The following is an 18,235-nucleotide window of genomic DNA, read 5'->3' as shown; positions in this document are numbered from 1 at the left end:
GTGCCAAAATCTTTTTAATTCAGTATTTCAAACTGGAATTAGGAAATTAAAAATGTGGACATTAACTATTTAAAATCATAATTAGTAGTTGAAGTGACTCCTTTTTGCAAGTGAATTTTCTTGGAGAAAACTATAATAGCCATTGAATATTGTTTTAGCCCCTTGGAAGAATATTCAAAATTAGTAGTTGCAAACCAAAGATAAGAGAGTTGTAACATTATTAATTTTTATATATTGCAGTTATTACCGTAACATGATATTTCTTTAGTTTGAGAAAGGAATATTTATTAATACATCAAAATGAGTTGCTTCTTAAAGCATCCAAATAATTGGATAATAATAATTAGTAGCATTTTTAATTTATTTCAGTATTTCTTCTTTATATGTTTATACTGTTTTAAGAAATTAAGTATTTCTTAACTGAATAGTAATAAGCATTGTGTTTATATTATTAAAATATGATAATTATTTTTCTTCCTTTGCAGAAATTTGAAAGGTGTGATTGTTACACTGAGTGACAGTGGCTATCTACAATGTTCTTACCTTGGTACTGATCCTTCTTTATTTCAAGCTCCTAAAGTTGAAGCTAGGAATATTAATTATGCAGAATATGATGCAGAAATGAATAAACTTCAGAAAATTATTAAAGAAGCCAGGAAAATTAAAGGTAATTTTCATTTTAAATAGTGAAGGTAGTCTAAATGGATGTGTTTTGCAGTCTTAGTCATATTCTTCAAATGTGCCTACTTTCAGATAAAGAGAGTTGAAACTGAAAAGATGGGACTAGGTTTGCTACCTTCAGCCAAGCTATATTCACCTCTCTTTTAGGTTAGGGGTCCCCAATCCCTGGACCCTGGCCCAGTACCTGGCCACAGTCTGTTTGGGACTGGGCCGCATAGGTGGTGGGCAAGTGCATGTATATGTGTGATGCTCCCCTCAAGCGAGTAGTGGTTACTTTCACTCACACGTGAAGCTCCCCTTACGAGAGTGGTGGCCATCTTGACTTGAGCAGTGGCCTTTTGTGCTTATGCACAAAGCTCTCTCATGTGAGCAGCAGCTGCTTGCTCCGCATGTGAAGCTCCCCTCATGCAAGCGGAGCCTTGTGTGCAAAGCTCCCCTTGCATAAGCAATGGCCGCTTACATTTGCGCGTGAAGCTCCCTTTACACGAGAGGTACAGGTTTGTACAATGGAGCAGTGTGGGCTTGCACACACCTGCCTACCACTCAGAAGGAACTATCTCCTCTACCACCCACTGCCTGCTGGGCCAGAAAAGTTGGGGACCACTGTTTTAGGCAGCTAGGATATTGTATATGTGCCATGAATACATGAACTTAACCTTGAGTTAAGAATTGAGGTTCTACATCTTGTAAATGTATAACTGGTTTGGATTATTTTTATTGGAATAATTATCTAAATTTGCTAATTCCTTAAATTTTTTAGATATCTTGCCTAAGTCTGAAAAAGGTGAAGATTTTGCACTTGGTGTGACAGTCTTGCCTGATCTGGATTCAGTTTCTGTATGTAAATTTGAATGCTGAATTTAGATATAGCAATTGCAACAGTGCTTCTCAAATCTGGGTAAATTATTCCAAATTAGGTAAAAGTTGTTTTGCTTTGGATACTTACACAGAAACCCACTACTCACAACAGGAACATTTCAATTGACTTAAACTGCTTTACATATGTTGAGCAAAAAGAACTTTCTGATAAGCAGTTTTGGATAATGAAAGAAAACATTTGGGAAGCACTGAATTACAGGTTTCAAATGTTAATTATTTAGATAATAAATGTGTGTGTAAGTATTTAATTTGTCTATATAAATAAATATACTCATTTGTGTATAGAATTAACTGTGCCTTTAGATTTGTATGTAGTGACATAAATTCTTAAAGCATAACAGTTTCTATTTAGAAGTTTAAGGTCAAAGTGGGTAGTCCTGAGATGTTTGTGATGCCTTTACTAATGAATTGATCTGTTTTTTCCATCTACTGAAGTTTGAAGAAAAATATTGTAAAAATAGCAGCTAGTTGTAGATGGAATCATACTTTATTGGGACAATATTTTATTTATTTATTTATTTTATTTTAATTCCATTTATATCCCGCCCTTCTCCGAAGACTCAGGGTGGCTTACAAGCTTAGCAGTAGCCTGACAATAGACAATAGACTGACTGGGGGGGGGGGGAACTTGTCCCATCTTCAGCTGCATAGGGCAGGGGAAAGGTTTTCATTTGTTCATCTAACTCTGGCAAAAATATTACTATACAAATCACCCATAGCAAAACTAAAATTTTGATTTTGTGAAGAGATCTAAATAGCATGCTTGGAGGTAAATGACAAAGTAAAAATCCTTAAATATTTAGGCATGATTTTTCACAGCTCCTCTAAATGCAGTGGACTTCAAAACCATGACATACAAAATGCTAAAAAAAACCCACCCAAAACCCAGTTGTCACAATCCAATAACTTATATTGCACTAGAGTATCAGCAGTACTGAAAGTATTTTCAGCTAAGGTTTGGCTTGCACACATTTCTAGTGTTAGGACCTTATTCCTCCTTTATCCTTTTTGAAAGGGTTCATCCAAATTTCTAAGGGCTATACTCCAGATATCTTCCTGCATGTCAAATGTAATACTAGGGAGGGATTTCTAAGGTCAAAACAGATGCTTGACTTGCATCATAGTAAACTGGCTGAAATTACTGTTCTTTCCCACAGTTGTGAGCTCTTTCCTTATGGAGGATAATTACAAATCAACATGGGTCAGGATTATTTCACAAAAACTCCAATATCTAGGCCTTTCCATTGAAGAGCTCCTACTGATGGGCTATGAATGTGCATTTAAGCAAAGATTGGAAGTCTAATAGTAGTGAGAGAACTATTTCTGATTTACAGAGGGTACTACTTCTAACCTTTATAATGCCCTTCCTACAGCAGTTCTGGAGGACCAATCCAAAATAGTCCCCAAAGTCCCAGACATGAGCTCAAATAGAACCCCTGTGGTTAAGTTGCCATTAAAACCACAACTAATGTACTCTACCTTATATAAGGATTCATGGACTCATTTTATAACTACCATGGTAAAGTATCTGGGAAATTCTGATCTCTTTTATGTATAGTTGTTACAATCGGATTAGTATGAAACAGTCTCCTTGACCATAGCTAATTCTGGTATATTATCTGTAAAATTACGCAGAATTTGGCCATCCATCGATAATCTTACCATAACTGTAATGTGGTATTATATCTTGTTCTATTGTGTTCCATTTTATTTTAATGTTTTAATTTTTAATTCTGGCCTGTGGCCATAATAAAAGTTTGATTGATATATTCAGTTCAAAGATTCTGTTCAAATAGCAAGTTGATTAAAGAGATAGAATGGTAACAGTTTGTGAACCCTTTTGAATTTTCAATATTTCTGCATAAATATAACATAAAATGTGATCTGTTTTTTCTATAAATCCTAAAACTAGATAAAGAGAACACAGTTAAACAAATGAAACAAAATGATGATGATAATCAGGTGTGAGTGTGGGAGATCTTGCCTTAAAGAACAGATTTCTGAATATTCAGTATCAAAGTATAATCTTCCCAATACAGTTATATGGAAATGTGTCATAGGTTGAAGAAAGATTTCTAAGGATGCCTGAAAAGAAATTGATACATACCAGGCTGGAAATCTTGCAAAATTATTTCAAAAGAATTTGGACTCCACCAGTCCACCGCCAGGCAGATTTTGTACAAATGCAGTTCAGTACCTTATATACTCAAAAAGACCATACCAAGAGAAAGGCATGTGATATTCTGGGGCATCTCAAAGAAGCTAAGGTAATGTCTAAAGGCCTCTCTTGCATTCATGGATGTCAGTGTCCATGAGCATTTAGGAGAACACTGAACAATAATGTGTATGGCAGGATTGCAAGGAGAAGGCCACTACTCTTCAAAAAGAACATTACTACCCATCTACAGTTTCCAAAAGACCACATGGATAAGCCAGAAGGCTATTGGAAGAAAGGTCTATGAATGATCCAATCTTTTTGGCTTGAATGTAAAGCAGCATGTTTAGCAAAAGACAAACACTGCATTCTCGCATTAGAACCTTATTCCATCTGTGAAACATGATGATAGCAGTATCACGTTTTGGGCTTGCTTTGTTGCTTCTGACCACAACAACTTACCATAATTGATGGAGCTATGAATTCTGCATTGTACCAATAAAAATGTCAGTATGTAACACTGGAGAAGATATGGAAAGTAAAGTCAAAGTGGTCCCAATAGTGGTAGTAGGAGCACTTGGGACAGTAACTCCTAATGCAGGAAAGTGACTCCATATCATCTTATCTTATTTTATCTCATCTCATCTTCTCCAGTTTCTCATACCATTTGGCATCATTACATCTATCACCACTGTTGTTTTCTGGTCTTTGTCTACTACCATGATATCAGGTTGATTGGCCAGTATCTGGCATCCATGGCAGTGGCTTTGACACTCCCCAGATCCTGACCACCATCTTTCCTTCTGATGTATAGACTTTGGGTGTTAGATTTGGGGTGAAACCCTCCAGGTCTTCTCATTGGCTGTTTCCATGTCCTTTTTTGGCCATTTCACTATACCTGCAGGGTGTCTGATAACTGGCAAGAGAATACACTTTTGCAAATACATTCTTTTGCATAATTTCTCTCAATAAATAAATGAGCAAGTATATTGTTTTTGACTGATTTTGGGGGGGTTTTCTTTAGTTTTAGGACTAATTTAGAAAAGATCATGTTTTAGGTCATATTTGTGCAGAAATGAGAATTCAACAGGGTTCCCAAATTTTTAAGCACCACAGTAGATGCATCAAACTAAAATGTTCTGATATAAAGTTCATAAGTGCTCTAATGTGGGAGAATGATTAGGACCTAGTTTGCTTATGCCTGTACTATTTTGATATGGCTGGCAGAGTTTTCAACTACAGCTACAGTCTAACCAGAAGAAAATGACTTTGAATAATAAACTATAATCAAGATTTATACAATATAGTTTAATTCAGTGGCAGCTGCTCCCAGATTTTAAAGCCCTATCTAAATTCTACTATCCACCAAAAGCTATAAATTGCCTGTTAATCCATCAGCTGTTCTTGTGGAACAACCTGCTTCCAGAAGTGGTGAATGCTCCAACACTGGAAGTTTTTAAGAAGAGACTGGACAGCCATTTGTCTGAAATGGTATAGGGTTTCCTGCCTTAGCAGGGGGTTGGACTAGATAACCTCCAAGGTCCCTTCCAACTTATTATTATTATTATTAAATCAGTGTCTCAATTCAGATGCTGTGCAAAGCTATGTTTTTTATACTGACTATAGTGTAGAATTTGCAAAAGACAAACTCAGGTTTAGAGATGCTAGTTTATTTTTGTTTTCTATTCAGTCAGCACTTGGCTTTATATCTTGAATCCTTGATCATAAAAACAACACTCTATAATGCTAAATATGTGGAATTATAATTAGTCAATTCAGATGTCTATCCAAAATATAAAATACATAATGAAGGGCTGCAGTGGTGTTTGAAACGAATCACTGGCTCTTTCATCCTAATTCATATGCTAAAATGACTAAACTAGATTTGAAATATATTCAAAATTCTACATTTTAATTACTTTATTTTACCTTATTATATGATATTTCAAAAGTTAATTTATAAAAAGTACTATTTTGAAATATTAAATTGGCCATCAATTACATTTATTTTTGGCTATGAGACAAATCTAGCATTAAAAAGAAATATTCAGGTATATTTTAGAAATTAACTGTCATATTTTTGCTTTTTAAGTTTTGAAAGTTTTATTTAACTTAGTCTTGTCTTGTTTCATTATTTCAAATGTAGTCATCTAATAGAATAATTTTTCCTGACTGCTAATGAGTTCATTATGTTTTGCTTACAGCAAGCTATTGACAGTGAAATTAAAGCAGAGGTGATTCCTTCTGTGATGATAAAGGTATTAGCATGTTTAGTAAAATTATCTAAAACCATTGCATAAATTATGTAATATAGACATGGTGTCTCAGATTGGTATATAGGAATGATTCTAAAAATTTACAGAAAGGGATTAGGGCCTTTTAATTTCTGTTACCTCTTCCTGTCTGGTCTTTACTTTCTGTGACCTTGTACAAAAAAATCATCAGCTTGTGACCACAATTGAATCTGGAATCTTGGTTATTCAGTGAAACAGTCATTAAGACACTCTTATAATTGCTTCACTCAATGACTGTATTTCCACCACTCTTGGTTATGTTTGTTAAGTGATCTTGCAGGTTGTTAAACAGATGAAGTCCCAGGTATGGTGCTTAGAATGGCTAAGAGTTATTTATTTATTTATTTATTTATTTATTAGTTTTTATAAACCGCCCTTCTCCCGAGGGACTCGGGGCGGTGTACAGAGGAAGGAATGTATACAGATTGAACAATAAAAATAAAAATAATAAGAAACAATAGTGAAAACAAACTGGGACCCCAATTAACGCTATCATGCCAGGCCGGACTGCTGGAACAGGAAAGTTTTTAAGTCGCGTCGGAAGGTACGGAGGTCGGGGGCCATCCGGATTTCGGTTGGTAAGCTGTTCCAGAGGGCTGGCGCACCCACTGAGAATGCCCTCCCCCTGGGGGCCACCAGCCGACATTCCTTGAGCGGTGGCACCCTGAGGAGGCCCTCTCTGTGGGAGCGCACAGGACGGTGGGGTGCTGACATTGGCAGAAGGTGCTCCCGTAGGTAGTCCGGACCCATGCCATGTAGGGCTTTGTATGTCATTGTTAGCACCTTGAACTTCACACGGAAGGCAACCGGAAGCCAGTGCAGCGCACGGAGGAGAGGTGTGATATGGGAGTATCGGGAGGCTCCCAAGAGTGTCCGTGCCGCCGCACTTTGCACCAGTTGAAGCTTCTGAGTGGATCTCAAGGGCAGCCCCATGTAGAGAGCGTTACAATAGTCTAGGCGAGAGGTCACAAGGGCATGGGTGACTGTACGTAAGGAATCCAGGTCCAGATAAGGCCGTAGTTGGCGAACTAGTCGAACCCGGGAGAAGGCCCCCTTGGTCACAGCTCCTATGTGGTCTTCCAGGGAGAGCTGCGAGTCTAGGAGGACACCCAGGTTGCGGGCCCTATCAACAGGGGGTAGTAACTTGTCCCCAATGTTAAGCAATGGGACGTTCTGAATCTTCCCCATTAAAATCCAAGCAGGATTTTCAGCTCACATATGCACTGGGTCTCTTGGGGCTTCCCACATATCCCTGAGGCTCCCCATACTCTTTCCATACCATTCTGCTTCTTTTTTCACTGCTTGGCTCTGCCAAAAAAATTCTGCTCCTTCTGTGCATGGAGAGGAACAATTTCAGTGGGGGCAGGAAGGTTTTCCTTTCTGTTCTTGCACCCTGCCAGAGGAGTTTGGCTGTCCTCCATGCATGAGAGAGAATTCCTTTGATGGGATTAAGAAATGGAGCTTAAATCTTCAGGATTTCAGTTCCATTTCTGCATCCTGCCGAAGGAATTCGGCTCTCCTTGTGAGTTAGCTCTTTCAGCCAGGCTCATTGCTGAGAGGGAATTCTTCAGGCAGGCAGCAGCAGTTTGCAACCTTTCTTGCCAGCTTCCCTATTGACTTTCAGGAAAAGCCAGCAAAGAAGATTGGAAATGGTAATCATGTAATTGTGGGATGCTTGGCAACTGGTCATTAGTATGATCAGATTGCCAAGCACCCAGATCACAATCACATGACTGTGGGGCTAGTTGTACAATGTTTTGTGGAAGCCAAAAATGATTTAAGGGCTGTAAAGCAACTTCCCAAGGTTGTTATAAATCTGCTCTGCCATTAAACAAATGATAAGTCAAGGACTATGTGCATTCACTATGCAGTGGTGTGGATTTGACCCAAATGTAGCAAAAAAGGAAATATATAATGGTGAGAATTATTAAGAAGTAGGCTTGACATTTTGTCCAATAGTGTCCTAAACTTTGAAACTGATCCTGCTTTGAGAAGAAGTGTATTGAGGGGCCCGGGGGGGGGGAGAGAACAGGAGAATTATGGTTTCAAAATTCTGGATTTGAATAACATATTGGATAGAATGTAAACCTATGCTGAAGTATAGACATACCTGTATGTATGTATGTATGTATGTCTATGTATATTTTTTCTCATTAATCTACACTCAGTACCGCATAATGACAAAGTGAAAACAGAATTTAAGAAATGTCTGTAAATTTATTAAAAAGAAAAAAATGGAAATATTACATTGGCCTAAATATTCAGACCCTTCACTCAGTACTTTATTAAAGCAACTGTGGCAGCAATTACGGCCTCAAATCTTTGGGGTGTGACGCAACAAGCTTTGCACACTTGAATTGGGGGATTTTCTGTCATTCTTCCTTGCAAATCCTATCAAGTTCAGTCAGGTTGGATGGTGATCATAGGTGGACAGCCATTTTCAGGTCAGAGTTGTTCAGTAGGGTTCAAGTCAGGGCTCTGGCTTGGCCAGTCTAGGACATTCACAGAGTTGTCCCTGAGCCATTTCTGTGTTGTCTTGGCTATGTGCTTAGGATTGTTGTCATGTTGGAAAGTGAACCTTCCACTCAGTCTGAGGTCTTGAGCACTGTGGAACAGGTTTTCACTGAGTATATCCCTGTACTTTGCTCCATTCAGCTTTCCTCAACCCTGACCAGTCTCCCAGTTCCTGCTGCTGAAAAACCATGCTGCTACCACCATGCTTCACTATTGGGTTGGCATTGGGTAGGTGATGAGAAGTGCCTGGTTTCCTCCAGACATAACATTTAGAATTGAGGCCAAACAGTTCAATCTTGGTTTCATCATACCACAGAATCTTGTTCCTCACAGTCTGAGAGTCCTTCAAGTGCTTTTTTGCAAAGTCCAAGTGGACTTTCATATGTTTTGAATTGAGAAGAGGCTTTTATCTAACCACTCTTCCATAAAGTTCAGTGGAGGGCTGCAATGATGGTTGTCCTTCTGGAACTCTGTCCCATCTCCACACAGCATCCCCAAAGCTCAGTTAGAATGATCATTAGGTTCTTGGTCATCTCTCTTACTAAGGCCCTTCTCCCCTGATTGCTCAGTTTGACCAGGTGACCAGCTCTTGAAAGAGTCCTGGTTGTGCCAAACCTCTTCCATTTGAGAATTATAGAGGCCACTATGTTCTTAGGTACCTTCAGTGCCGCAGAAATTTTATTGTAGCCTTCCCCAGATCTGTACCTTGCAATAATCCTGTCTCTGAGCTCTGCAGGCAGTTCCTTTATCCTCATGGCTTTTGCTCTGCTACAGTGTGCATTGTCAGCTGTGTGGCCTTGTATAGAGAGGTGTGTGCCTTTCCAAATCATGTCCAATCAATTTAATTTACCACAGGTTGACTCCATTCAAGGTGTAGAAACATGTCTGCAACGATCAAGAGAAATGGGAGGCACCTGAGCTAAATTTCAAGTGTTGTTGCAGAAGGTCTGAATATTTATGTCAATGTGATATTTTAGTTTTTTTCTTTTTAATAAATTTACAGACATTTCTAAAATTCTGTTTTCACTTTGTCATTATGGGGTACTGAGTATAGATTAATGAGAAAAAATAATTTTGAACAACTAGAATCAGGCTGTAGCATAACAAAATTGACAAAAGTGAAGGGGGTCTGAATACTTTCTGAATGCATTGTATTTGTGTGTGTGTATGTGTATGCATGGGCCAGAGAGGGCCAGATCATGGCATCTGGCCCTCTCAATTCCTGGCAAATAGATGGGGAAGAAATGGAGGTAGTGACAGATTTTATTTTCCTGGGCTCCAAGATCACTGCAGATGGGGACTGTAGCCAAGAAATTAAAAGACGCTTGCTCCTTGGGAGGAAAGCCATGGCAAATCTAGACAGCACACTAAAAAGCAGAGACATCACCTGTCAACAAAAGTGTGTATAGTCAAGGCTATGGTCTTCCCAGTTGCAATGTATGGCAGTGAAAGCTGAACCATAAGAAAGGCTGAGCGCCAAAGAATTGAAGCCTTTGAACTATGGTGCTGGAAAAGACTCCTGCGAGTTCCTTGGACTGCAAGGCGATCAAACCGGTCAGTCCTAGAGGAGATCAACCCTGACTGCTCTTTAGAAGGCCAGATCCTGAAGCTAAAACTCAAATACTTTGGCCACGTAATGAGAAGGAAGGAGTCACTGGAGAAGAGCCTAATGCTGGGAAAGATTGAGGGCAATAGAAGAAGGGGACGACAGAGAATGAGGTGGCTGGATGGAGTCACTGAAGCTGTAGGCGTGAGCTTAGATGGACTCCAGAAGATGGTAGAGGACAGGAAGGCCTGGAGGAACATTGTCCATAGGGTCGCGATGGGTCGGACACGACTTCGCAACTAACAACAACAATGTGTATGCATACACATCTCTCTGTGAATAGACAAATACACATACCACATGTACACATTTACTTACACACACACACACACACACACTCACTCACTCCATGACCTGGAATGGGAAAGGAAATTAGATGATAGATGTAGTGTTGCTAAGTGGCAGCAACATCAGGAAGAAGGATTATGAGAAACTGGAGAAGTCCCAAAACCTGAAGAAGAAACTGTAATATATATATCAACTTCCCTTCCTTGATGTCTTAGTCTACAAGAAATCCAACGGCTCCGTAGGACACACTATCTACCATAAAAAAACACACACAAACCGCTATCTGAACGCACTCTCACACCACCACCCAGCACAGATCAACTCCATAGCCAAGACACTCATCTCCAGAACAAAACACCTAGCTGACGAACAACACCTGAAAACCGAACTACACATTCTCACTAATGTACTAACAGCCAATGGATTCCAAAGAAACACGATTACAAACTTAATCCGAAGAGAGACACCCACAAAAACCCAAGACAGAGAACAAGAAAATGGCAAAGCCCTCCTCCCATACTTAAAAGGGACCACAGACAGAATCAGCAAGATCCTCCAAAAATACAACATCAAAACAGCATTCTACACAGACAGAAAAATATCCACCATCCTAAGAAACCCCAAAGAAATAATTGGGTTAGAAAACCAAGGAGTATACGAAATCCCATGCACCACCTGCCCCACCACATACATCGGACAGACCAACAGAAGAATAAGTGCACGCATTTAAGAGCACAAAAACTCACTCAGAAAGGGAGAACAAACTTCATCCCTGGTCCAACACTTTGAAGCCACGGGACATGAAATTGATTTTAAAAAAAACAAAAATATTGCCAAAATTGAACATTTTAACAACAGAATAATCAGAGAAGCCATTGAGATAGAAAAACGCCCCCACAGCATGAACAAACGAGATGATACCTCTCGCCTACCAGCCATTTGGAAACCCGCCTTGATTGACAGACGAGTCCCAACCACCAAGAATGATACCAGACCCAAACTCATGATAACATCACATGACATCACCACCACACAACCATTCAAAAAGCAAATCCGAACCCACAATGATAACGACGCACAACCACAAAACAGAAACCTAACTACAGCTGTAACATCAGCCACTTTAAACCCCTCCAAACCACACAATAAGCAAACTGACATCCACTATAAAAACATGGCACCACCACAAACACGAAGCCGAACAAAAGCAGCACAACTCACCAGCTCAGGTCTAAGGCTGGCAGCTGAGACCAGCCCTTCCACTCAAAACACCCCCCCACCCAATCAGAACACACCCACCATTCAAAACACACTCCCAACCAATCAGAGCACACCTAATCCCCCACCCAATCAGAGCACACCTCCACCCACAGAACACCCCCCTCTGGCAGTTTAAAAAAGAGGAACGAACATATATATTGGTGACAGTGGTGGTTTGGAGCAGTTGGGGCCATGACATCCTAGGCTGGGAGAGTGGCTACAACAGATCCCAGGAATGATATCAGAGGTCTCTGTCCAGAAGAGTGTATTGCTCAGAACCCCAAAGTCCCAAGACAAGCAGAGATTGGGGAAGATACAGATTACCTATAAGGATGACAAGGGAATTTTTTTTATATCTATGTGCATCTCTGTCTTTCTTTCTTTCTTTCTTTCTTTCTTTCTTTCTTTCTTTCTTTCTTTCTTTCTTTCTTTCCTTTCTTTCTTTCTTTCTTTCTATGCTTGTGTGCATGAACATTGCTTATATTATGTTAATTCCTGTGGAAGTACTAACTACTGATTTACTAAAGTGATGAAATAATATTTTTGAAGTACTAAATGTTAGTTTTATATTTAGAATTATAATTTATTTAAGTAATATTTTATTATTGTCTGTAAATACCTGTCAAATATTTTGATCCAACAGATTGAAGTTGAAAGCAGACTACCAACACTTACAAAATTAACAGTATGTGTCCCATGTCCTTTAGCATTGACTCAAAACTCCTTCATTTTAGAATTAGGTAAATTGCTTATTTTGTCTATGATTGTTTGGTGAATTAAACATAGTTTAAACTCTTCACATAGATTTGTGTAATTGTTTCTATTTTTTGTGAATTTATTTACTATATAGTTTTAAAGATCAAACAAAGATTAAATATGTTTAAGCAGATACAGGTTCCTGAATTATCTCTACATTTTGCTATCTTTTTACTTTTTACTTATTTCAGATGGCATAACAGAATACAGCACTAATGCATTTGAAAAGAGCCATCATTTTTATATTCATGCTGCTGCTTCTTGCTGGGAGATCCTTGTGAGGTCCAACAGCCAGAATGTATAGACTATTTAGTCCTGACAAAGTCATATTGCCCGGGGTGCACCACAAGGAGGCTAGTCTACATTATGCCACATCTTTCTACTGAATTTAGTTGATATTTTATTTATTTATTTTATTTATTTTAATTCCATTTATATCCCGCCCTTCTCCGAAGACTCAGGGCGGCTTACAAGCCTTCATTAATTTTAATCTTTTTCTCCAATGAGTATTCAAGACAAGAAACAAAAATTTAAAAATATACTCCAAGGTACAACTTAAAAGAAAATTAGTACAAAATGTTTTTCCAATGATATACATCATAATTTTCAAGATAAATAAATATACAGTAATAAATATCAGAAATGCCTTGAAACATTTTACCAGATGTGGGACATGTAAAAAACCTCAAACTACTGAAAGGATATACATAGTAGCCATGTTTTAGAAATTAAAAGTTTTAGAAATTAAAATTAAAATGAAATTCCAACTTTTCTTACTAGGTACAATCCAAGAAAACATGAACTAGAAATATCATAATTTACTGAGACACGTGTTTGCTGCTGTGAGAAAAAAAATTGCCCAGCACTAGAAGAAAGATATAATTCTGACATTATTTTATCGGATTGGGAACTTGGAGAATATGTAGGAATGGCAAAATTAACAGTATATATTCACAACAGAAGTTTAACCAAATTTAAACAAGAATGGTTCCCAAACATAAAATATATTGTATAGCATGGCAAATTTAAACATTTACAATTTAGTGTCCAAGGTGGCCTAAATATTTATAAACATTGTAAATTAGCTGAAGCACAAAAAGGAGAAAGTTAGAAACCAAATATCTTTTTTCTTTTTTGTTGCCTATTTTGCTAGTTTCTTTTTTCTTTTTTTTTCAAGATGCACAAACAGTAGTATATAACAATATAGTGGAGACTGGGTATTAAGTTCATTTTAAGGCAGAAACCTTATTGTATAACAAATAGAGCCATTTTGGTGTAGTGGATAAAAGGCCAGCCTACGAACCAGGAGACTGAATTTTGGTCTCATTTTATGCGTGAATGCTGGCTAGTGACTGAGCCAATCACTTCTCTCAGTCCAACCCAATTCAGTGGGTTGTTGTGGAGGGAAAAAAAGCTACTGCTAAGCTTGTAAGCCGCCCTGAGTCTTCGGAGAAGGGCGGGATATAAATGGAATAAAAATAAAAATAAATAAATAAATAAAATAGGAGCAGAAGGCATTTTATATGTCTGTTGCCTTTAGTTACTTATAGAGGTAATAAAGGTGGGGTAAAAAAATACTAAATTAATAAAATAAAATGTTTTGATGTAATTTGCAGATGCTTCTTAATGTGATACTTGGTTTTGGTATAAAAGCTAAATGTATATTAAAAATAACACTTTAAATCATAGTTAACATTGATATAGCATCTTTTCTTTTTTCTCCAGATAGAGCTTGACTTACGACTAGTTATTAACAATGGTTCAAAGTTGCTAAACAGCCTTAGAAAAGGTGCCTTATGGCCTGTGCTGCCTTTCCTTGTCTCCCCCAGTCAGGTAACTTCATTTTGATGTTTGGCAACTAGCTTGCATTTACAACTAGTTTTGCCAAACATTCCATGGCTTTCAGTTACCATATGCAACCTTCTCTCCCAGCTTCCCCTGAAAGTCCAAAGCTGGCAGGGAAAGTTGAAGGCAAAGGGGAGCTCAAATCCTTTGGTGGGCTCCAGGAACATTTGAGAGCAAAAGGACTGTATGCTAGGAAGAGTTCAGCTTTGCACAGCGTTAAAACTCTCCAGCAGATAGTTCTTTCGCTGTATCCAGGAAGATTACTTAATGATTGCAACCAGGAGTGCTAGGATTTTGGTTGTTGAGTGATTCAGTCATGTGGTTTGACAGTCATTTTACTCAATGAGTCGCCTTGCAGGAGAATGGGTGGAAAACAAATTTAACTTATAAATATATAAAAAATAAAACAACTGAGATTCAGATCTCATTTTTGGTCATAAATCAAGGACTACCTGTAGTACAGTATACCATGAATCTTTAGTCAACACTGCATACATGCATTGTATTGAAATAATATAATAAATTACATATAATATATTGCCTACAAAATATGTAGTATTACATCTAAAATGTAACAAATTAGATTAAAAATAAAACTAAATTATAAATAGCTAGAAACATGACTAAAATTAATTCTAAAATTAAAAGCATGATGAAAGTGATGCATCTTCATAGATTTTCTAAACACAGAGAGTGGGACCAAATGCTGCTTCTCAGTGTGTGTTGCATTGCTTTGGAGCAACGCAATAATTCCCCCCCCCATTACATGATAGAAAGTGAGACTTCTTATAGTGAGAACTATCCTTAACAACTGGAGAGATTTGTAGTAACTTGTCCATTTTTCTGTCAACCAGAAAACCTTAATTATTTAATGACAATCTATAACCCATTGGATCATGCTTTCAGAGACACTTCCTTAGATCAGATTCTTCAATGTGTCCAACAGTGATAGAGACTCTAATATATTGATTTGATTGGAAAATGTGGGATACATTCAGAGATGTATCTGCCTTGAAAATAGCCCAATTTGAACTATATAGCCCAGTCAAACGTCAGCACAGAAAAATGTTTTATCTGATTTTGTATTATGTTATATACCTTTTTGTGATGATTTCTATTTCATAAAATGTTTTATAAAATTTTGCCAAATTTCAATTATTTCAACCTGTTTTTGGAGGGATGAGGATGACTAATTAAACTATTTGGAGAAGCATTCTTTTTAGTTTGGAGCTTCTGGGATCCTGCCTTGCCTGTCTCTAGCTGGGTCTAACCCAAAGTATAAGGCTATGAAGGGACTGGTTCCTGGCAGGCAAAAGATCTTCTTGCACTGCACCACAGCTGCAGGAACCTTTGCTATTACAGTTAACCCAAGGCAGTGAGATAGCTTCAGAGCTCTGTATTCCTTAAAGTTGTTGTTTTGGTGTCTCATAGTTAGTAAACAGATTCTACTGCATGTAAAGTAAAAAAAAACACAGTAGTTTGCAATGCTGTATAATTAATTCCAATTAATACTGGGACATTTTGCTGTTGAATAGATGACTAATTAACATTAACATTAACAGAGGGATAGAATCAAGATCACGTGAAGTATTAATACCACTTTACAATGCCTTGCTAAGGCCATACTTGGAATACTGCATCCAGTTTTGGTCACCATGAAGTAAAAAAGATGTTGAGACTCTAGAAAGAGTACAGAGAAGAGCAACAAAGATGATCAGGGGACTGGAGGCTAAAACATATAAGGAAACGGTTGCTGGAACTGGGTATGTCTAGTCTAATGAAGAGAAGGACGTGGGGTAACATCATAGCAGTGTTCCAATACATCAGGGGCTGCCACAAAGAAGAGGGAGTCAAGCTATTCTCCAAAGTGCCCAAAGGCAGGACAAGAAGCAACAGATGGAAACTAATCCAGGAGAGAAGCAACCTAGAACTAAGGAGAAACTTCCTGACAGTTAGAACAATTAACCAGTGGAACAACCTGCCTCCAGAAGCGGTGAATGCTCCAACACTGGAAGTTTTTAAGAAGAGACTGGACAGCCATTTGTTCGAAATGGTATAGGGTTTCCTGCCTGAGCAGGGGGTTGGACTAGATGACCTCCAAGGTCCCTTCCAACTTTATTATTATTATTATTAATTATGATTTTAAATAAAATATTTGACAAATTTCAGTAATTTCAGGGTTTTTTAATTACCGGTATATACTGCTTTTTTACATGAAAAAGACATGTAAATAGCATTAAAAGTCTTTTTCAATATAGGATAAAGAATGAATGAGTAATGAGTTGCAACTGAACTGAGGGTTTTTTGTTATAATTTCATAGACAAATTTCTCAGTCTCTTTTTCCAATTTACCTTTTCATTGTTTTGTTTGTGTTCACAGAATCTTCTGTATCTAAAAGAGTTGTACTTTCTGCTTTTCTAAAAGGGAACTATCTACCAGCAGATTTGGAAGGTAGTGTTATAGCATCATACAATACTGCAACAGGTAAATTATTAGAGAATATAAATAAATGATAAAATAATTATAGTAGTTTATTTGAAAATAATTCTTTATATAACATTTTATGTCTTAATGTCTTTGTAGAAACATTTGTTAGCTACTTTATAAAATAAAACATTGAAGTATAATGTACCATCTCAATTTTACCTTGGTCTTTCTTTCTGTGGGGATGGGCACCATGTTATCTTTTTATGTTCTAAAAACAGCTATGTATCTTATGTAGGTGTTAGAAGTATTACTGAAAATGTAGTGTTGCAGCATAATTTTCTCTTTCCCTTATAAATTAAACATTAAAAAAAATCAAAACTGACACCAAAGATCAGGCTTAGAGATGCATTATTGCCTGTCCCTCAAATCAGGGTATTTTATATATGAATGATTTATTTCAGGTGCACCAAGGGTTGCCCAATCCAAATTCCGATTACCTTTGCGGCTCATTTGTTTTCCTGCTCAGCCTTCAAAAACAGCAAGCCAGAAGTTAACTATTGATACCAACAAACCTACAGTCAGCCTTATTACTCTTTTTTCAGGTAAAAATTCAAACAATAAGCCTTTTTAATAAAATGCCTGCAATAAAGAAAGAAGTTTGGAAGAAATGATGCAAACTGTTTTTCTTCTTTTTCATGTAGACTTTGCTGATCAAATTGATGAAGATCAACTTAATGCGTTAGGATTTCAGTTATTAGCTGGCTCCAGAGTCACTTTACTTGCTTCGAAAACATCTCGTGAGTATCTGATTAATTGAAGTAATTCAGAGTTGGGATTTGTATTAGATTATACAAGAACTATTCCTAAGATCTAGATTTGGTTAATTTTAAATTTTGGTTTGATTAATATATGCTATAATAAATCCATGTAAGACTGGAACACATAAAAATCATTAGTTCTTATGTAAAGTATACTTTTGTATGAAAAAAGACCAATGCTTGAATTCTGAGTCCCACACAGTTGGTATTCATAAATTATGGTATTTCATTAGATGGAACTGTGATCGTATTCATGGTGAAAAAAGTCCAGCATGTTTTATAATCATATTAACAATGTTCCTTATGCATGTGGAAATATATATATATATATGTGTGTGTGTGTGTGTGTGTGTGTGTGTGTTTTCTGAGGTTTTCGCGGGTGTTTGTATGTGGATCTTTGGTCATTTGGGTTTTTCCCCACGTAGAATTGAAGGTGTAGGAGCAACGTTTCGACGGAATCCCATCCGTCATCCTCAGGCTGGTGGCTTCAGCTTCCTTCTTCTGGAAGAAGCATGTGGTAGTGGCTGTTTGTTCCTCTTTTTTAAACTGCCAGAGGGGGGGTGTTCTGTGGGTGGAGGTGTGCTCTGATTGGGTGGGGGATTAGGTGTGTTCTGATTGGGTGGGAGTGTGTTTTGAATGGTGGGTGTGTTCTGATTGGGTGGGGGTGTGTTTTGAGTGGATGGGCTGGTCTCAGCTGCCAGCCTTAGACCT

At 37.7% G+C, this 18,235-nt stretch overlaps 1 protein-coding gene across 1 annotated transcript in view; it reads left to right on the top strand.

The window, feature by feature from the left end:
- BBS9 (Bardet-Biedl syndrome 9) overlaps positions 1 to 18,235 on the top strand; it is a 221,044-nt gene that overhangs the window by 46,612 nt on the left and 156,197 nt on the right. Inside the window, exons 10-16 of the mRNA XM_083376344.1 lie at positions 486 to 667; positions 1,442 to 1,518; positions 5,920 to 5,973; positions 12,321 to 12,417; positions 16,659 to 16,763; positions 17,168 to 17,308; positions 17,408 to 17,503. Coding sequence (XP_083232470.1) covers positions 486 to 667; positions 1,442 to 1,518; positions 5,920 to 5,973; positions 12,321 to 12,417; positions 16,659 to 16,763; positions 17,168 to 17,308; positions 17,408 to 17,503 — 752 coding nt within the window. The remainder of the gene's footprint in view (positions 1 to 485; positions 668 to 1,441; positions 1,519 to 5,919; positions 5,974 to 12,320; positions 12,418 to 16,658; positions 16,764 to 17,167; positions 17,309 to 17,407; positions 17,504 to 18,235) is intronic.

The sequence above is a fragment of the Vipera ursinii genome (assembly GCF_947247035.1).
Source record: "Vipera ursinii genome assembly, chromosome: Z".
Classification (NCBI taxonomy): domain Eukaryota; kingdom Metazoa; phylum Chordata; class Lepidosauria; order Squamata; family Viperidae; genus Vipera; species Vipera ursinii.
The sequence above is the reverse complement of the archived record's forward strand: the minus strand, read 5'-3'. Positions and strand labels throughout refer to the sequence as shown.